Here is a 20,866-nt window from a genome sequence, read left to right as displayed (position 1 = left end):
GTGAAGTAAATGTACCTGATCAAGTGTGTATGGACATGCATACGGCAGTGGCAGAGCACCTCCCCCAGCACCTCCCAGATTCACTGGTCGATTTACAGCGCTTGCGTAGAACTTGGCGGCTACTTCATAAAGAAACTGTTTGTCATCTTCGAGGTGCTCTCGGACACTCTCTGAATTTTCTAACTCGTGCTCAAGGTCATTTCTCCAGTCAAAGATCTACACCAAAGAACCCTCAGCAGGGCAATGCCTTACAAGAGTGTTCATAATGTGAATATTGAATGGGAGCTTGCATGCCTCTTTTGAACATCATTTGCAGAAATGCTCACCTGTGAGACCCACTTCTCTTTGTGCTCCGCCTTGGCAGCGCCCCAATAATCCAGCTTCAGCAGGCCTGTCATTATCTGCCCATTGGTCCAGCTTTAGATTGCCATGAAGATGAGCAGCAAATATGGACGCAGCGTCCGTAAAAACAAGGGGGCATCACCTCTGCGGCAAGACCTCTTGCTTTTGCCTTGCTGATGTTAGAAAAATCCTCAAGCGCCTCAGCCAGGAGCTCGCTGTTCACAGTGGCAAGGTTGCCTGCGCGCACTTGATGAGCTACAGCATCCAGCCACACGTTGTAGTCAGTCTCGTATAATTCATCAGGCACCCCTTGTAAGTGGCGTTCCTCCTGCACCTGTTGAGACAACTCAGCCCACTGAGAATGCGGTCAGTAGCAAAATTTACTGGTTCAAATCAACATAATTTCCTGAGGGTAACAATCATGTAGCAGAAGAATATGAGCACCTGTGATTTGACCTCAGCATGGAGAACCCATGCACGACCTTGACGCAAAGGAAAGGTGAGATGGCAACTCAATCCTGCCACACATCCAGGAGTATCACAGCTTCGCTGCATGGACATGGACGGTGATCTTCAATGCTCAATAAAGACATACCTGACTGTATCGGCCTCGAGACGTGCAGATTTGCAGACCTCACCAGAGACGCGTAAGCGACTGTAGGCTTTAAAGGGCACCTACTCTTCAGCATTGCCTAGGCCGAGATAGTGTGCAAAACCTTACTCCGCACACCTTTAAGCCGTAAGTCTACGACTCACGAAGTTTGGCTATTAGAACCTCGGTTCCAAGACTTTGGCTGAAATGACTATTACCGCAGTCTTGTCGGATTCTGACAGGCTGACAAGACTGCGAAGCTTATAAGTGTGTCCAGTCCGCTTGAGACCACCAAGCAAGGCTCCGAAGCTCTTTGATCGGTGTTGGGCCAGCGTTTCTGGGAATAAATCTTCCGAGATTAGCTTGAAGCGTATCCTGATCACACAAACTAGGTCACACATGATCGACCCCCACCGATCGGGGGCGTTGCCTGCCAGCGGCTGGTTGTGGATGAGAGGTGCCAGGCACCAGGCAAACCATTCTCCCCTTGCATCGGTTCAGGTCGTCCTGTGAAGTCTGCTACGATGCTGCCCGCCACTACCCTTAAGCCCACCTTCTCCGGGCCCCGCCTGCCGGTCGCCAAGGCTGGTCGCACACCAGTTAGCCGTGCTGCTCTGCGTGTGCGAGCAGGCCCTTACGATGAGGAGCTCATCGCCACCGCGGTGCGCCGCCCCGGCCTCAGTATAGATCTCGATCAGCCGCTGGCTATTTGCAATTTCATCAGTAGCAGCAGGCATTTTCAGGCAGCCAGCAGGCTGCGCTTTAGGGAAAGCATGGATAGGCCTGCCAGGAATATCACCTCAGAAAGTATCTGCGCTGGTGCACTTCCAACAGTGATAAGGAGATAGGGTGGTCTGCGGATCCCAGCATGCGATCACGCTTTCTATGTCACGCAGGGGAGAAGTTTAGGGCTTGATGATAAGCTTTACAGATGTTTCTGGTGGAAAGTTACAATATTACGGTCTATTGGGCGCCTTTGCATGATGCATGCCCCGTAATATTGTTTGCAAAGTAACAGGTTCGGTGGGGATGTTTTTGTAGTGCGGTTCACGGGCACCAGGGGTGTGTTAGGGTAGATGTCGGGAGCGCCCTAGTAAACCGGTTGTGTGACGGCTGCAGAGGAAAATCGCCAGCCCCGGCAAGGGGATTCTGGCTATGGACGAGTCCAACGCCACCTGCGGCAAGCGCCTGGAATCCATCAGCCTGGAGAACACCGAGACCAACCGCCAGGCATACCGCGAGCTGCTGGTGACCGCCCCAGGCCTGGGCCAGTACATCTCCGGCGCCATCCTGTTCGAGGAGACTCTGTTCCAGAAGACCTCCACCGGCAGCACCATGGTGGACGAGCTCAACAAGCAGGGCATCGTGCCAGGTTCGTTCCTGGCAAGGCCCATCGAACACCATGCTGGCCAATCTTCATATTAAAATTTGGAAGCAAGCATGGTAGATGTGTTCTTGTCTTCGCCAGGTATTCGTTTCTGTGAAAGTTCATCAATTCCTTTGCAGCCAGGCTTTCGCACCGGGGACCTGCTGGCACTTATCAATAAGAAGCCATCGTGCTGCCTACCAGCTGCCTTGACTTCTTTGCGTGTCCCCATGTCTGTCTTCCCTCTAAACAAATCGTCTGCAGGCAACCGCACAATTCATCAAGCACACTAATCCATGCTGTGTGCGCTGTGCAGGCATCAAGGTGGACAAGGGATTGGTCCCCATGGTGAACAGCAACAACGAGTCCTGGTGCCAGGGACTTGACGGCCTTGCGCAGCGCACCGCCGAGTACTACAAGGCCGGAGCCCGCTTCGCCAAGTGGCGCGGCGTGGTCTCCATCCCTGCCGGCCCATCCATGATCGCCCTGCGCGACACCGCCTACGGCCTCGCCCGCTACGCCGCCATCGCGCAGGTGGGCATCCTTCCACTCTCATACCTCTGCAGCATGTTGTGCGCGGCTGGTGGAGGGGTCTTCTCTGATATCTCCTGTTGCGAGGCAGCCGCTGGGGATTGTGGCAGCCATTATTGTGGCTCGGGAAATCTCATGCATTCCTGGGCGCCCTTTTCCGCACTTCTTTGGTGAGAGAGCCTGTGATGCAGTATGACTGGCGATGCATCATGAGATAGCTATTTTTATGGGCAATCTGTGGCGTCGAACGCACCTACGAAATGAAGTGTTGGTTAAGTCATTTCACAAGGAGTTATGACTCGTCTTATAACACGAGATGACTGATGTGATGAGAAATGTGGCCTGTAGGCGTCTGGCTTGGTCCCCATTGTGGAGCCGGAGGTGCTGCTGGACGGAGAGCACGACATCGACGCCACCCTCGAGGTCGCCGAGGCCATCTGGGCCGAGACCTTCAAGTACCTCGCCGACAACAAGGTGCGCCTGCTCTTCTCTCCAGGTGCAAGGGTTTTGGGCAGCTTACCGCTGTGTGACTCAGTGGCTGCTCTCATCCCACGCCGACAGATGGCGTGAAAATGGCACAGGCAAAGTAGCGCAGAGTGTTCCGATATATCTGTTTCTGGATCAATCGCGCACCCTGTCTCAAATGTGTGCACGCCAAAGCACCAGTGGTAACTGTCTGAAATACTACCTTCTAGGGCTGGTGAGGTGGAGGGTTCCTGTGGACCTTGACAAGACTCTGGAATGGCGTTAGGCAGTCGCGAGTCCTCTGGGCTGTCCAAATGTCCTTCCATTGTTCTGTCCAGGTCTATCTTTTTCACCATAGGCTGTTGCCACCATCTGAGCAAGTGCTCAGCTCTGCTAGTGCGCTCTTGTTGATGCAGGGTGGCTGATGTGATGATGCCGGGTCCTTTGCATCTGGTCAAGGAATTGAGGTGGTCTTTGGGCACCTCTGAGGTGGCAGCTGTCCAACAGATGCTTGATTCATGTCCCAGGTCCATCCTCGGAACCGGGAAGTCATGCCACAACGTCACCCTCAGCACTTCGTGGCGTACTCTTGTGTGTGCCAAGTAGCTGACGAGGTTTGGTTGCCATGCGCTGCGCAGGTGCTGTTTGAGGGTATCCTGCTGAAGCCTTCCATGGTGACCCCCGGCGCAGACTCCCCAAAGCGCGAGAAGCCGGAGGTCGTTGCCGACTACACCCTCAAGCTCCTCAAGCGCCGCGTGCCCCCCGCCGTGCCAGGTGGGCCCCTATTCAAACTCCCCTTGTTTATAAAGAAGGGTGCATACATGTAGGGCTTAGATGCTGCCCGGCGTGCGTCTGTATCAGCGCTCGCAAATGTGTTGCAAAGAACACGTGATCGCTCTCGCATGTGACCATCATGCAAAGAGTTGTTGAAGCCTTCCTTGTGAGGAAAGTTTGAATCAGCCAAGAGCCGGCGGCGGAGACTGGGTGATGTATGAGCAGTGTGCATTGGCGCTTGCCCCCTCCCAAGTATACACCTGTACATGGCGTGTTGCTTGCTGGCTTGTAGGGCCTGTACAGCATATGTGGTGCTCATCGTCCCCCCTTCGGCACTGTTGTTTTTGAATGCTGTTTGTCTGTGACCGCGCAGGCATCATGTTCCTGTCTGGTGGACAGTCTGAGCTGGAGTCGACCCTCAACCTCAACGCCATGAACCAGACCCCCAACCCGTGGCATGTGTCCTTCTCCTACGCGCGCGCCCTCCAGAACTCCGTGCTCAAGACATGGAAGGTGCGGCGCAGCCATCAGCCTTGAAATTCCTTCCGTTCACAGCTCTTTGCGATCCCTGGCATTCGAAGGCTCCTGGTAAGCCCAGACTGGCGTAGCATCCTACTGGGGGTTGGCGTCAATCTACCCCCAAGGCACACATCAGTCCCAAGTCAACAATCCCAACATTGTAGATCAGTAGATTTGAAAACCACAGCAGCTGGTAGGAGTTCGGGTTACACCTGTTCAAGATCAAATACTGGATCGCCCTCGAGGGATCCACTAGAGGTCACTGTTGGGCAGAGGCAGAGGCCTCTAATGAAATGACATCCAGGCCGGCCTCTGCCTCTACCCTCGCCCCCCAGTGATTTCTGGTTGATTCCTTGACAGCGGTCCAGTACTTGATCTTGAACAGGTGTAAGATGATCTTAAGATGATCTGCGTGGCATTATTTCGTTGCTATGCCCTGAGTGAAGCACACTGTTCCTGCAAATGCTTACAACTGATTAACAATTTGATCACGATGCAGATGTGTAGGTGGGTGCTTTCTGAGAGTATCTACTGCCGCATCAAGCTGTTTCAGCTCCAGGGATTCTTATTGAGAGCCCCTGTCCTGTACCAAGTGCACCAGCGCCTAAGAGTTTCCATTGCTCCCACAGGGCCAGCCGGAGAATGTTGACGCTGCAAAGCAGGCGCTGCTGAAGCGCGCCAAGGCCAACAGCGACGCGCAGCTCGGCAAGTACGACCCCTCCACCGAGTCCTCCGACGCCGGCGAGCGCACCTTCGAGAAGGGCTACGTCTACTGAGGCGCCCCCTCCGCCGGTGACATCACCGGTGAGTCATCGCTCCTGTAACTCATCTTTACCTGAGCACCTTTCAATGGCTGTGTCTATAATGAGGCGCCCCCCCCCCGCACCGGCTGCGTGACCGCCGCCGGTGAGTCATCGCTCACCTCAGCAACTCTGCTTCTTCATGCACACAACGTGTGTGGAGTGGTGTAGAAAACATGAACGCACGACTCTGCTGTGCTGTCCCTCCAGTAAATGCAGGTTTTCATGAAATGGTGCAATGCAATCTTAAGAGCGCAGTTTGTTGAAGTCTTCTGTGCGATAAGACAATTTCTTCCAGCACAAAAATGGCTGAGATTCTTCCTGTGCTGAGGGTGGTGCCTTCGGTGGTGCCTCTTCTTTTGCTCGGCAACAAAATGGGTCTCGATGCATGTGTGCTCGTGCCTGCAGGTCCTTGTGCTTTGACAAAGCAAATCTTGCCTCTGCCTCCGGCCGCTGCCTCACTGGTGAGCGCTGTGCAGCCTGTCAGGCATATCATGCGGGCAAGAGAGGTGCAGGTTGTGTGCATGCCTGCTGGCGACAGCGACTCGCACCAAGTCATTTGGCTGAGGCATGCAGAAGGGCAGTGTATTGACCGTCAGGTCAAACATTGCAGTGGCATGTCAATATCTAGGAGAAGATGATCAAGTTGGAAACGAGGAAGGCTCTTGTCCTGGAGTGCTGAAATCCACTGCAAGCCAGGGAGCCTGTAAGGTCTCGTCCATTCTGCAAATGCTGATCTAGTTTTGGGCCGAACAACCTTATGGCAGTACTGTAGGCGAACGCATCTGAGTGTTTCTGACACGAGGCGGCTAGCACTTTGGGGTGTTGGCAAGACAGACCATAATGGCAAGTGTCATTGATAAAGGAGTTCGAGTTTTGTGGTGGGCATTTTCCTGCAGCATACCTGAGACCTGACAAGTCAGCCATGGCTTCAACTGGCGGTGCCATCTCAGACACCAAGTCTATGGTGAATACGTATTGTGATATCTAAATTGACTGGTGGAAGCCAATCTAGCTATTCTGACCAAAGCCACTTGATCCTAGAACTCTAAACAAGGGGCTCAGTGAACCGCCCCTGAAAAGGTTGTGCATCTTTGCACATGACCATCTACCTCTCAAGCATTAGCATGCACGGGCTCACAAGGTCACCTTTGTATGTTGCATGACATCGCAATCTTCCCTGACATGTGCTTGCCAAGCACATATCAGGGAAGATCACAGCATATCAAGATGCACAGCATTTAAGATGCAGTGCATCTTGAATGCTGTGAATTCTTTTGCATCACTGGCCACACTATTCTTTTCATTGTCAGTTTTCCACCTGTTGATCTCTTGCACAATTGTCTCCGGTGTGTCTAAATCAGATAACTTATAAAACCAACTGCTTGACTGCACAGGCCACATTCTCTGCTGCAAGGTCTCCCCTGATTCGCTTCAAGGTCTGCCTTGTGTAGCTGCTGAACACATCCGGCGGGACCACAAAGGACAGCTGCACTGCCCGCTCTTCGGCTCGCATTGCAAGCACAGCATTGGCCAGCAGGCCCTTTGCATTGACCTGTGGTCTCCGGACACAGTGATCTGGAACAGCTTGTCTGGCTGGACGACTGCATCGATTGCTGGCAAGTTCTTGCTCCTGCCCCAGCCGTACACGCCGCTGCCAAGCTCTGTGGTGATGTTTTGGAGGTCCCACAAATCCACAGAGCTGCTGCATGGCTGGCTCAATCTCAAAGGGGCCAGCTTTCTGCGTCTTGCAGATCCCTGCAGCTGAAGCTCCCCCCGCGCTGCAGGGCCACATGCGCATAGCGCTCCCACAGCGCTCCCCTGAAGGCTGCAACAGTGGGCTCACCCCCTGATGCTGCCAGGAAGTGGTGCACCTCGTGCCGCCTGAACTGCAGACATCTGCTGATACCTCTCCCTGCACCCAGTCTGATGCGAACACCACCGGGGGGACCAATTGGAGTGGGAAAAGATGCAAGTGGAAAAGGTAGCACAAAAGAGCACAGGAGCAAGAGATACTTCAGTGAGGAGAGTGAGGCAGTCCACATTGACCTAAAAAATTTGTTCTCGCAGGCAGAGTTCTATAAGGAGCCCGGCTTTTCTCGGCCTCCCACCAGCACAAAGCACAGCTCCCTGCACGACCGGTACATCTCCATGCGCGTCATCACACTATGGGGACTTCGACTGAGAAATCATCAAGAAAAATCCAGAAGTTTATTTAGAACAGAGTTTTCTGAGAATAAATGCAGCAAGTTCTAAGCAACGCTCTCAGAACATTCTTGATCAAGTAAGCATGCATGATGCAATACTGATGAGCACCAGTCAGCAAGGGCTGATCATTGCGATTGGCCTTTAATCTATCGAAACGTCAAGGACGAGATGCGATCTGCGTCACCAAGTTCTTCGCTGCTGGTTTGTTGCCACTTGATTGATGTCCATGGCAAAGCTTTCGCCTGTCTTGCAATACAAGCTTCATGAGATTGCAGAATCCCAGCGCTGTGCGCGTTCTGTTTCTTGGAACAGCAATACCTAAGTCATGTGCACTGTGTTTGCTTTGAATGCTAGGTACTACTGCTTCTAGAGAGTGCTGGATCATCAATTGTTGGCATTCGCACATTCCAAAGCTGTGTAGTCCTCTTCATCCCAAGCAAGCACATGCCACGTCACACAACATTTTCCGTATATAACCATTACTCCACCCCGTGTTCAATGCTGCAGCCCTGCACAATTTGTATGCACAGCATCCACATCGTCCACTGCCAACAGCCGGTCCAGAATTGCCTCGTTGATTTCAAATGCCGCATCATCCACCTGTCAGGACAGCAATCTTGCATCCAATCAAGAACTATTCAACAATTCAAGAGGCCTTCACATGCAAAGCAGGTACAGCTCATGCTATACATCCTCGTGCTACCCAGTCTAGAAGCTTGCATGTGGAAGGACCCCGTAAGCTCCATTTTGCAATGCTTGCTTGGCGTTAGACAAAGAATGCGCTTCCGTTATCCCATGGGACTACAAAAGTCAGGGGTTTCTAGGGGCTCGGAGTCTGGGGCAGCACCTCCAAGGAGGTGAGAGGGGCGAACATGAGCCCTGAGCTGTCGTGGTCCACTTTGAGGCCCAGCTCCAGAATGAAGTCCCTCACAGATGCAAACTCCTCCTGTGACGTCAGCACCTGCGCGCACATGCCGGCAGCTCCCGCTATCAGTCTTCTGAAGCTTCTGTGCCTCACTGGTGCGTCAGGGACTCTGCTTGGCCTATGAACTATAGCGCCCAATCCTTCTCTGCATAATGAAGACCTTTGCAGACGGGCAAGGACGCGCCTCACATCAACCATGCGGGCAGAGCAAGCTTCTTTGTATGTGCAAGGAATATGTTACACTCATCATGTCTGACATCTGGTGATGCACACATACCTTATATCCCTCGACAGTCCCTTCCTCACCCTCGGCAGGCACCACATCATCTGCCCCCGCTTCCATAGCAGCATTCATGACCTGCCATAAAGAGAAAGAAAGCTATTTAGAGCGTGCTTTCGTTATTTTACTGCTCCTTGACCAACACTGAACGCCTGTCTTCGCATAGTGCAAAGTCTATTTTTGCTGGAGCAACAAAGTCAATCATACCATCCGTTCAGTAATCCGTGAATCTCAGTGCAAAAAGACTCCTACAGTTTGACTCCTGCTTGCTGCAAAGCTGCAGCTCATGGCAGAACGTCACCTCCTCTTCAGAGCTGCCTGTCACAAGCACCACCCCACAGCGCTGGAAGTTGAACAGCACCGATCCGCTGTCGGCCATTTTACCGCCGGCTTTGACTATCGCCGTGCGCACATCTGTTGCCGATCGGTTGACGTTGTCTGTCAGGCACTCCGCTATGAAGCCCGTACCTCCAGCCCCGTAAGCCTCGTAAGTCACCTGCGCGCATGCTGCAAGTGTCAAAGAGCAGCCCTGATTACAATCTTGAACGCCCATGAGGCAGGTACATGAAGTCATAGCTTGAGGGGTGCATATACATTCCAGTACAGCCCTATGCAGGTCGTAGCTTGAGAGGTGACATCACAAGCAGTGAACACCTACTTGAGGGCTGCCTAACATCTCAGATAATGTTATGGAGAGGTTTGTCTTTTCCGCTGCATTGCAAAGAAGCATGCCACGACCACGCACACTTCACAAAAGCTCTATCGAGTGGTCGTTTTCAGCGTTTAAAATCTTGGAGTAGGCGGTGCACAAAATATCATGCACACACAGAACAACGTTCCAAGGCAGCCCCTCAGCAACCAAAGGAGCATCCATTCTGTGGCGTACCTCCTGAAAGTCTGATTGGTTCTTCTCAGTTGCCTTCTTGAGGTTTCTGTCAATGATGTCCTTCGGCACCTCAACGGCTTTGCACGCCTTTATGATTTCGGCCAGCTTTGCATTTCCTGCCGGGTCTGCCCCGCCTGCTTTTGCTGCCTGCACTATCTTCTTGGCCAGCGTGCCCCATACCTTGGCCTTCTTAGCATCCTGAGCCCCCTGCACAGCAAATGCAAACAAAATCTGTCAAGCACAAGCTGTCGTGCATTCTTTTGGGCTCATGCCGAGTCCTGACAGCCCCGTGATCCACAGGCTGGAGTTCCTGATATGCTCTGCACTGTGTGTGATTAGCAGGGAACGTGGTGCCAGCAGCAATTGGCACCATCTTGGCTTCAAGAGCATTTCATAGCACCAGAACCATGCCATCCGATGCAAGGTAGTTGCAGCAGATATCGATGTTGAGAAGCATGTGCGATGCAACAAGGGTGCACCTTTCTTCCGGCAATTTTGGCGGAGCGCCGTCCCATGCAGACAGGCGGCATCAACCGGAAGCCCCTGCGCTGCATGCTGTGCGCGCTGCGCATTAGCTCGGCGCAGCTGCCAAGCAGCAGCTGCTGCGGCTTCCTCGAGGGCGCTAGCGCCTGGGAGCATGGGCCTTTAGCGCCATGCTGTCGGCAGCTGCTGGCGCCTCCTGCTGAGCGATTCATCGCATGTCGTGACGTCTGGATGCTGCAGGGAGACATAGATGCACCAAAGGGGCGGCAGCTGTGTGCTGTCAGTCGCAGGACATGCTGCCTGAGCAGCATGGTGCGGTGCCTGGGCATACGCAAAGGAGTGTCAGTTAGATGAGACTTCCTGCTTGACCTCATCTCAGATCATGCAAATAGAGCTGTAGCCTTGCTTATAGTCTAATAGATCGGTGCAATCAAATAATGTATGTTTCGTATCACAGATCATCCAGATCGGGGGAGCACCCACCAAGTACAGGACAGAGTCCGGCACGCCTTTTCAATTTACCAATTTTCAAAATACTTGTTTGTATAGCTTGCGAGGTGTCAGAAATAGGTTGTAAGCTTTGTTCGTCACACTGGCTGGGACTGCTTTCAGTGTTTATGAAACAAAGTCACAGCAAAATCCCAAGTTCACGCGTGCTATTATGTTCGCAAATAATTGTGTCGTAGATTTTGGCAGTGCAAAAGTAATGGTGTACACCACATTTGACGCGGATTGGTTCCGTCATCTCTATTCTTGTTCAGCGGCGGCCGCAGCTCCAGCCAGGTGCGCCACGACACACCCAAAATGTCATCAAACGTGTAGAGGACGTGAGGTGACTGGCTTTCAACTTTGGTTAAATACTCTACTGTCCGTGTTCAAGCTGAAGTGATTCGTCGCTGGCTACTCGTCAGGACATCGGCCATGCCGACTTCCGATGGGCATTGGATGAGGTCTCATTGTCTTACACCTAGCCATCAATGCAGTCTATGATTCCTTATCTCCAAGAGTAGGAATCTGGGGCCAATCACTATCGTGGGCCATCCACCACGATGTTGGTGCACTGCGGCATGTGCAGCAGCAGCAGCGTTGCAGGCTTTGTGAAATGCACCAGGCTGTGCGGTGCCCTAGAACTATGCTTTAAAAATAAGAACTGCCGGAATTCTCCACAGAGGAGGTAATGTCTGGCACAAGTTGCCTTGAAGACCCTGCCAGAACAGATGCTTCCCTGTGACCAAAGAAGTAGAGACACATACTCAACCAGGCTCTGCCGCACGTCGATCTTTCAACAATATCACATGTCCTGCAGAAAATCCTCAGCATACTGCAAGGCGAGTGCGCGTACTCTGGATGAAGCTGCCACAACAGGCGCCTTGGGCCCAGAGAGCCAGCAGCGCTCGCGCTCACACAAAACAGAAGTCGTGATCATTGGCAGCGGCCTTGGCGGCCTCTGCTGCGCAGCCATGCTGGCAAAATATGGCGTGAAGGTGCCTCGCTCACTTCTTTCTAATTGTGTCACTCTGCTTGAGGAGTTTCAGACTGACCTCGTCATTGTGAATCCACGAAAACTTTGCCGCCTTTGAATCTTGAACCCACGCCACATGCAGCCTGATCAGCTGAAGGTCGCTGTGACAAAGTTCCATGTGTGGCTGCATTGCCATGCAACGCATCGCACCCTTACCTAAGAAGCAAATCTACTCAACAAGCCTTGTGCAGGAACAGATCTGCAAGCATTGAAGTGGACTCCATGCTCCCTGCAAGAGGGGAGCCTGCTCGCATGCCACACAGCTTCATCAGCCATTATGCTTGCATGCAGGTGACGGTGTGTGAGAGCCACAGTATTCCGGGAGGCGCGGCGCATGCATGGGTGCAGGACGGGTACCATTTTGAGTCTGGTCCAAGCCTCTACTCCGGCATGGCGGCAAGGTACTGCAGGCGCATCTCACCGCAGTTTCTATGCTGATGCCTGCAATATACCTGTCCAGCAAGCTGGGCGCTGCGGCAGTATTGGATTTGCTGGGAGGTTGCAAGCAGTGCCACCCTCTTGGCATGTCAACCACCTGCACTTCTCTGGCACTCCAAGATGTGCGCAGCGCTCTGCTTGCTTGGGACTAAGGTTGTGGATGTTTCATTGCGCTCTGGCCCTTGGGGTTTCAAGCCTGTGATTCGAGCATTGTGGGGAAAAAGGGTGTCGTGCCAGGTTTTGGCTGAGGCAATGCTGGCCTGATCTGGCGCGCAGGGGGCGCGCAGCGAATCCTATCGCGCACGTGCTGCAGGCCATAGATGAGCCGCTGGATTTGCTAACCTACAACAAATGGAACGTTCTCCTGCCTGAGGGAGACTTCATGACGAAGGTTGGCGGCTCCGAGTTTGAGGACGTGCTGCAGCAAGTCAGTCCGAGCGCCATCCCAGAGTGGCGGGTACGCCCCCTGATTCCGCCTCCTTTTTCCTTGAATTTGGATTCGTGCTGTCAAACTGCAAGGGATTCTTTCAAAAGTTCCAAGCAGCACCATGCTGACACCATGCATGCATCATCACTTAAGAGACCAACTCTGACTCGGAGCCTCTGAGGGCACCAGTCACAGGATGACAGCATATACGGATCCCACGGGGATTTTATTTGTACGTAAAACACACATGCGCCAGGGACCCCTGGCCTTGGGGTTGATATTGAAAATGCTGGCGCCTCATCAGGAGTTGCAGAGGGTGATGAAGCCGCTGGCGGCCGCCGCGACGGCGCTACCGCCAGCGGCGCTGCGCGCGGACCCGGCCGTGGCCGTCACAATTGCGCGCTACCTGCCACAATTATTGCAGGTACCGCCATGCTTCGGACAATGTAATACTCAAACAGTCAAATGTTTTGGCCGTAACTTAGAGTAATATGCATATTCCCTGGCAGCCAGCGTCAGATACTTTACTGCCTTTGCGCGCTGCCTGCCGCAGCTGCTGCAGTTGCCATGACCTTCTTTACTTGTCTTTGCTCACTAGCTGTGAATTCTAGCTGTGATTGACAGTAGTAAGCTTCCATTCTTGAGCTGACAGTGTTGACTTAGCCCTTGCTTGCAGGCAAGTGCCCGCTCTGGCAGTGGGCAACATCTGTTGTTGAACAGCGAGCCTGATTGGTGCAGGGAGGCGGGGATATCAGGCGGCTGGTGGGGCCCTTCAGTGACATTGTAGATGGAGTTGTGAAGGACAAGTTTGTGCGCAACTGGCTGGACCTGCTATCCTTCCTCCTCTCAGGCAAGCGCCTCCGACCCAATTCAAAAAAGTCAACTTCTGTAGCTTCATACATAAGAATAATGGCACCCACGGCTGTGTCCCAATTTTTGGAGTTGCATTGGATTTCGGTTTCATAGCAGCATGGGCACTCTTGATGTTCACAATCGTCAGCTGCCAAACCAATGCAGCAATGTTGCATGAGACATGTCATTTAAGCAACACTCTCTGGCTCCTATGGACCTGGCAAAATGTTTTATGTGCCGCAATGCAGGTCTGCCAGCGGATGGCACCATAGCAGCTGAGGTGGCATTCATGTTCAACGAGTGGTACCAGCCGAACGCATGCCTTGAATTTCCCCGCGGCGGCAGCCAAGCTATCGTACAGGCGCTCATCAGGTGCTCACACAGTTGCAACCTGAGTTCTCCTTTCAGTTCTTCTCGTCAAAAATGACCTTTCTTGCAATGTGTTGACCCGAAATCATATTGGTCCAAGTTTTTTGCGAGCTTCAAGACTACTTAACACTGGGATAAGCATTTGGGCGATTTGTATTGAAGAGCTTTGCTCTGATATCGTTCTCTACAGCAATCAAGGTCTATTCCTACAGAAGTTCTCAGAACAACAAAGGGGTCTGTATGCCGAGTGCATGGAAAGGATGCAGATCTCCAAACCCAAGCCATCCCAAAGTTTTCCGGCGGTCTGTTCGGCAGAAGACACACCTCTAATGCCTTGGGGAAGGCATGCTACACTCCAGACTTACTGGCTGAGTGATGACTGCTGTTTTCTGTTGTCAGGGCAGGGGCATAAAGAAGCGGGGAGGCCGGGTAATGTTGAGCGCGCATGTGGATCAGATCATTCTAGAGGGTGGGCGTGCCAAGGGGGTTAGCCTCCGGGGCGGCAGCCGCGTGCTGGCTTCCAAGGCTGTTGTTTCAAATGCCTCTCTCTGGGATACCCAGAGTCTTCTGCCCGCCTCTGCTGTCACTCCGCAGATGCTCCAAAATGCAGCGGTGAGCTCTTTATTGTTCAACTCAAACTTCCAAAATAACCAATCCAATTAAACACGACATATATGTGAGATTGGCCCAGGTCTTTTTCTTGTATGGATATCAGACTCTGCAACCTCTGCCTTTGTCTATCGTGGCTGCCTTAACCACCACATATGCATGCAAAGCAATGTCCCTGTTGCATTTTGGCTTAGCATGATCATCATGCACTTGTGTGATGCTTAGAACATTGGGAAGTGTTTGTAGATGTTGTGTGTGACTGATGGAAAGCTGCAGGTCTGATGTGTGCAGCTAGAAAGTGGCTGGATTGACGCTGTCCACTGCTTGCAGGAGATCCCTTTGAACCGCAGCTTCATGCACCTTCACCTAGGGTTTGATGCAAGGGGATTGGAGGGTTTGGAGATGCACCACATCGTGGTCAACAGCTGGGAGGGCGGCGTCGACACAGAACAGGCAAGCCTCAAATTCAAAATGAATTGAACATTTTTGCTGCGATCCGAGTCTCTCAGTGTGGCGTGCGATCTCGAGGGCGCCTTTTCTGACAACCCCTTCTGATATGCCCTGCAGCCTGGGCAGGTACAGGAAAGGGGGACCAATCAACTTTTGTATTTAAATCCCTATTCATATCTCAATCTCTAAACCCCAACCCCATATGTTTCAAATACAAACAGTTGCATGTAAACCTCTGGCCTTGGTTTGATTAGGAGCGTATCCAGAGCAGATTTCTGGCAGGATGCATTCAAATGGCCTGCGCCGGTGACTTACATTCTTCTGTATGCAGAATGTTGTGCTTATTTCGATTCCCTCGGTGATGGATGCTGACCTGGCGCCAGCTGGCAAGCACACGCTTCACGCCTACCTGCCTGCCACAGAACCGTTTGCCCTCTGGAGTGGTGAGTCAACCCCTCAGGCGTGCCACTTGGCTTGTCCTTTTCTTGGTAAGAACGTGGATGTTTGGCAATGCTGAAACTGCACCATGGCAGAGCAAGTGTGGCTCTTGTGACTGTCCAAAATGAGAAAACAGCGTGTTTTCTTGCTGTCTTGCACGCTTGCAAAGCGCCTAGCTTGAAGTTTTGCCCATCTGCAAGGGCGCCAGAGAATCCTTAAGAGGGGCTGCTGTGATTCCTGTTTGCAGGGCTGGAGAGAGGCAGCCCCGAGTATGAGGCGCAGAAGCAGGAGCGGTCGCAGGTGCTGTGGAAGGCTGTGGAGAGGATCATTCCCGACATCAGACAGCGCACAGAGATCGAGATGGTGCGCTTGCTCTTCCATCCTGATGCTCATGGCCACATTCTAAACAAGAAGAATTGAAGGCATTGAAGCAGTGCGAGCCCCAGAGACAAGAGGAAGGGTTGCTTGGCGAGCGCCAGAGATAAGAGTAAGGGCTGCTTGGCGATTGAAAATCATGCAGCAACAAGAGAGCGACACACTTCTGTGACAGAAAACATCTCTGTTCACATGCTTGCCACATCGGTGTTCACTATTGGTACCTGACTGAGTGACTCCTAAGTTTTTACAGCATGCTCAAGCTCCTGCTCTTCAAGTTCCTGAGCTGCAGCAGTCTCTGGAGGGTGCATAACCAAAAGCCGCATGAAGTGAAGAAGTCCTTCGTTTTGGCTGCAGGTTGGAACGCCCCTGACCCACAGGCACTTCCTCAGGAGGCACAATGGAACGTATGGCCCCGCCATCAAGGCAGGCCAGGGAACTTTCCCAGGGCCAACCACTCCCATACCAGGTCAGACCCACCGATTAGTAACAACCGGCATGTGCGCGCAGGTGCTGGCACGCAACAACATAGACTGGCTCGTATGCTTGCTGCCCAGAACAGTACCTCGTGCCTAGAAGAAAGCCATCTCCTTACTGACCTAGCACGAGCTGACGTGTATCAGATCTGGAACATCAATGTCACAGTCCTTGAGGACTGGAAAACGTGTTATAATAATGGTAATAATAATGATAATCATAATGAAATCATTGTTTTCTCTGCGAGAATGAGCCATTCAGAGTATGCAAAAAAGGTTGCAGAAGGACCAGACGTCTGTATTGTGGGCGATCAACTGCAGTGGAAAATCATGTTGCATTGGATGTCAGACGTTGGGCATCGTAAAATCAAAGGTTTGCAACGCATGAAATCTAATTTATTGAATTGTCTGCAGGCCTGCTGTGCTGTGGCGACTCCACGTTCCCAGGCATCGGCGTGCCAGCTGTGGCTGCCAGCGGTGCAATTGTGGCAAACACCCTTGTGCCTGTTTGGGATCATTGGAAGCTTCTGGACAGGATTGGCACCTAGGTAGTTTCATTGTATAGCATTGGCAAGCCCGTGGGCATCAACTCAATTGGTGACATGGCAGATGTGGAATTTGGATACAATATATTGTATCTGCAAATTTCTTATTTTTGCCCTTTGTGTAAAAGGTTTACAAACATGCAGAGTATGAGATAATACCATGCATTGCTCTCCGTAGCTGCCCTGAAGCTCCAGCCAGGGGAGGAGGGAACTCCGATTAGTCGAACGACCCACTGTTTTGCAATACAGTGCCAGATAGTTGTGCTTGCGCAGCTTCAAATGTCCGTGGCATTACAATTGCATGTGCCCCTAATCACCTGCCTTTGTATCTGCTTGTTTGTGTATAGCGTGTATGATTGGGCATTTTTGCCAGAGCTTTTCATTGCGCGGCTGAGCTTTCCAATATATATCACGTTTGACTGTTGAGTGTGTATTTAAGCATTCGCACATTTGTTGGTCACCGCTGAATCAAATGTGGTGCAGACAACACCACATAACTTCGCACTAAAAACATCAGTCTAAAATAGGCCTGACTCTGTGTACCAATCCTTGGCGCCAGCAGCCATGAAAGCCTGGTATGATGAATAGCGGGGGGTCCACTGCAAGGCCCCTCGTGTGGTGCTGGCGTTTAACAGTTTCCCCTTGTTGCTGCTTTCGTTCCCCGTGAATTCCACGCTCCCCTCATACGCCCCTGAGGCTATGGTTGCATCCATCATCTCCTGCACACATTCACCAAATGGCAATGTCAAGCCTTACAGATTGCACACAGCTGAGATACCATCACATAGGCCAAACTAGAATGCATGTATGCAATATGATGGGAAGTGCTCCTGGGCCAGAAGATGTATCTTTTGTCCTCTGCACTCTGGATACACCTCAAGGCAGCCCTTTCGCCTACTTTGGCGCTTGCAATGCCTTCAAGTCTTGCATTCTCCCTTCTCTTTAAGGGGCACCCCAAACACATGCCCTCCAGACATGCCAGGTCATGGCTGTGCGATGCTTGCAAAGTATTACTACTAATACAGGCTTTTCCTGCCGAAGGCAAGGTGCGTATGCAGACAAGCTGCATGGAAAGGCTGTACGCCTTTTTGGAATCGCCAGATCCAAGCAAGACCTAATCAACCATGGGCACGGTGCTCAGTCTTTGTACCGCCCAGCCGGGGCTAAGTATGCACACCGTAAGTATGGTACAAAGAGCTGTGAGCAGCATAGCATGCGCCTGTGCTTGACTGTGGTCTGTAAGGTACGAGCAAAACAAAAACATACCTGAAAGGTCAGAGGCACCCCATCCGCGCCCAAAAACACCCTTCCTCTATAGAACTCACTCGCTCCGTCGCCCCTCAAAATCTGCAGCCAAATCAAGCATCCATGATTACATTGAGCTCTGATTCCATCTCAATCTCTCACCTCTGGTTTTCAGGCATTCTGCAGGATAGAGCAGGATGCCTGCATTGCATGCAAAGCCTGCACAGCTTCATCAGAAACACAAGGGGATCATGAAGACGACAGGAGAAAGAACGTCTTTGCAAGCCAATTGAGAATGCATGCATATTCAGGGTTGAAGGATATGTAAAAACAGGAACATAGGGTACCAACAAATAGAAAATAGTGCGAGGAGCCTGATCAGGACGCGCACCGCAGCCGCCAGCTCAGCGGCGTCCTCATAGTGGATGAGGTTGACCGTGTAGCCTGCCCACCTTCCGACCTTGGCCATCTTCAGGAAGAAGGTGTGCGCCCCCCTCTGCAGCAGACAAGCACCAGAAGAATATATTAACCTATCTGAGCAACAACACCATGCTGAAGGCGCCTCGATGGGCACATTCTCAGTGCCGCAGAACATTAATGACTGGCAGTGGCTTGCATGTAGCACCGCCCACATGTCATTGATGCCGTGCAGGTACTGCTAAGTAATGCAATGCAGGTACTGCTTATTTTAAGGCGCAGATTAAATGCTCGGAGCAGTCGAGCACAAAACCGTCTTTTCATTCTTTATCTTTCCTTGATTAACCTGCGTCAGAAAAATCATTTGCTGACCGGGAGAAGGTTTAGAAACCTTGACGAAGGCTCCCAAACAAAACAGTCTTTCAATGCTGCATCTTTGTTGCTTTGGAAAGCTCCCACCTGTGCATGGTAGAGTCCGGCCAGCCTCACAACGCAGCCTCCTGCGTCTAACACAGCCTCCTCCACCAAGATTTGTCTGGTCACACCACAAGGTTCTTGAGAAATATCCGCTTGTCTCAGTGCCTTGGGGCAGCAGATCACCACCACAGTGACTGCAGCCACAACACAAGATTTTGCAGATTTGTCCTGTCCAGAGAAAGAAAACAATGGCTGGAGCTCTGATCTTGTTGCCTTGATTTGCAGTGCTTGCTGCAGCAGCCACCTACAGGCCTTCCCAAAGAAAGGAGCAGATAAATCCCCTTGCTTCAGAGAGGGGTATCTAGCCCCGCCAAAAAGGCCCCGCAGACGTGGCTGCAGATGCCTTTCGTGTATGCCCTATGGCCCTTGGCTTTGGGTTCGCTGACCTGCAATGATAATAATCCAGCGCAGGCTGATTACCTGTCGGTGCGGTCGTCCTTGCCGAGTTGCGCAGTGGCGGAGCACTCGTTAACTTCTGAGCCGTCCTCCGTCGCGTAGATACCCGCGCTCCCCGTGTACAAAAACGTCCCCACCCCGTCCCACAGCTGCAGCGCAGCCTTCACCTGCATCGCATGACTCTTTTGAATACCTGCATTGTTCTCTTAAAGTGCCTGGCCAGGAGACGGCCTTGCGAGGCATGACAAGGCCGTCTTTGCGACGGGTGGCAAGTCTCCAATTACTGAGCCACAGCTGCTTGGTCTATCACGTTACCGTTTCTGCCTCAAAATGTAGAGCAAACCTGATCACAACGCCAAGGGGCTTGCATGGCCTGCCCTTCAAAAATTGCGATTGCACCCTGCTTGCCCTAAAAGAGAAGTGTCAGCAAAAATGTCGCTGCGGATAGAGATTTGAACCGGGGATCTGTGCTGGTGGCGCACCTCAGAGACGTAATCCGCGCTGCCGGAGGGCGGCGCAGAAAACACAACGAAGGGGAAGCGCTCGCTCCCTGCTGCGTCCTTTGTCCGCGGTGCAATGTTGAGCTTCCGCAGCCTGCACCAATGTTTTTATGCATCTCTTACATACAGTACAGGCAAGCAAGCCGATCGGCCCTGATGGCTGATTGATGGCGCAAAGGTTTAAAATGGCGATCTTGGGTGTGCAGTGGATGACCCATCACCCGAGAGACAGGGTACATACTAGAAGGTGGAGCTCAGATAAATGCTGCACAGTGCTCTCGAGTCCCATGTTGATAGTACAAATATCCTTGTTGCTCGCACCTGTCATGGCTGGTGTCTGAGTTTGTCTGGCCCACAACTTTTGCTGAGGGGAAGCGCTCCATCCAGACCTTGCCCAGATAGGACCCCAGCACTCCTGGCCCTGCCAGCATGCAGAGCACGCCTCAAATCGTGCCCCTTGTCAAACAAGCTACAGTGGTTTTGCTAAGGACCTGGCTAACAGCAATCATGGCACAACTCTGGCAAACCAAGCCCCTTGCATGCACTGTAGCAAGGACTAAAGAAGGAGCACTGCAAATCGTCCCCCTAAGCGAGGAGACACCGTAGCACTGGCGCTTGGCATGCAAACGTCACAGTGGTTCAAAATGGGTGGTTGCTCACCAACGATGAGCAGGTCTTTGGAGCCTTGCGTGACATCTGCAGCGCTCGTGCTGGCTTGGCAGACCATGCTGCGCCTTCGCCTGTGGCCCGTAGCTGCTGACTGCGTGCAGGAGAGCCCTGCTGTGTTGCTGCCTTGAGTTTTGCACTGAGCTCCTGCCCTTCTCACTGACGAGGTGGGCTGCGATCGCTGCTGGAAATGTTTATTGGGAAACCTGTGAGTGATGTCATTTTTTAGACTCTGACAGGGAGTATATATTTAGGAGAGGCCCTCTCATGGTCAGATCACGATGTGTGATCTCTGGATGAAAACTCAACGCACCAATGGAAAGATGCCGAGCAAGTGTCCGCGGATGGTATAGCTTGCAGCATTCCAGGTAATTTTCAATGATCAAGAGGACATCAACAGCAGGCTACCAAATCACGCAGAGACGTCGTCGGCACAGCTCACTCCAAGACTTCAAATCTCAACGAAGTAAATTCTACAGGCAACAGGAAATCT

At 52.2% G+C, this 20,866-nt stretch overlaps 4 protein-coding genes across 4 annotated transcripts; 2 read left to right on the top strand and 2 right to left on the bottom strand.

The window, feature by feature from the left end:
- Positions 1–1,418: 1,418 nt before the first annotated feature.
- On the top strand, positions 1,419–6,476 carry COCSUDRAFT_34109 (fructose-bisphosphate aldolase). Its single transcript, XM_005644322.1, has 8 exons — positions 1,419–1,596; positions 2,054–2,306; positions 2,617–2,834; positions 3,180–3,305; positions 3,935–4,070; positions 4,444–4,583; positions 5,219–5,393; positions 5,798–6,476. The coding sequence occupies exons 1-7, from the start codon at positions 1,459–1,461 to the stop codon at positions 5,363–5,365; spliced, it is 1,158 nt and encodes a 385-aa protein (XP_005644379.1). The 5' UTR covers positions 1,419–1,458; the 3' UTR covers positions 5,366–5,393; positions 5,798–6,476.
- A 1,616-nt stretch (positions 6,477–8,092) lies between these two features.
- On the bottom strand, positions 8,093–10,203 carry COCSUDRAFT_37977 (DUF28-domain-containing protein; the record flags this gene model as incomplete). Its single annotated transcript, XM_005644321.1, has 6 exons — positions 8,093–8,197; positions 8,445–8,558; positions 8,800–8,880; positions 9,104–9,298; positions 9,689–9,895; positions 10,168–10,203. The coding sequence occupies 6 exons, from the start codon at positions 10,201–10,203 to the stop codon at positions 8,093–8,095; spliced, it is 738 nt and encodes a 245-aa protein (XP_005644378.1).
- Positions 10,204–11,009: 806 nt separating this feature from the next.
- Positions 11,010–16,675, top strand: COCSUDRAFT_30895 (FAD/NAD(P)-binding domain-containing protein; the record flags this gene model as incomplete). Its single annotated transcript, XM_005644320.1, has 13 exons — positions 11,010–11,345; positions 11,478–11,655; positions 11,985–12,094; positions 12,408–12,588; positions 12,863–12,982; positions 13,297–13,446; positions 13,691–13,782; positions 14,184–14,391; positions 14,719–14,826; positions 15,170–15,281; positions 15,524–15,639; positions 16,009–16,120; positions 16,542–16,675. Exons 1-13 carry the CDS (start codon positions 11,221–11,223, stop codon positions 16,673–16,675), a joined length of 1,746 nt encoding a protein of 581 aa, XP_005644377.1. The 5' UTR covers positions 11,010–11,220.
- Positions 16,676–17,190: 515 nt separating this feature from the next.
- On the bottom strand, positions 17,191–20,138 carry COCSUDRAFT_19021 (hypothetical protein; the record flags this gene model as incomplete). Its single annotated transcript, XM_005644319.1, has 7 exons — positions 17,191–17,391; positions 17,939–17,992; positions 18,303–18,413; positions 18,794–18,869; positions 19,232–19,374; positions 19,690–19,801; positions 20,029–20,138. 7 exons carry the CDS (start codon positions 20,136–20,138, stop codon positions 17,191–17,193), a joined length of 807 nt encoding a protein of 268 aa, XP_005644376.1.
- Between the last annotated feature and the right edge of the window lie 728 nt (positions 20,139–20,866).

This window comes from Coccomyxa subellipsoidea, assembly GCF_000258705.1.
Source record: "Coccomyxa subellipsoidea C-169, whole genome shotgun sequence".
NCBI classification, from domain to species: domain Eukaryota; kingdom Viridiplantae; phylum Chlorophyta; class Trebouxiophyceae; family Coccomyxaceae; genus Coccomyxa; species Coccomyxa subellipsoidea.
This window is presented reverse-complemented; position numbering and strand designations above follow the sequence as displayed.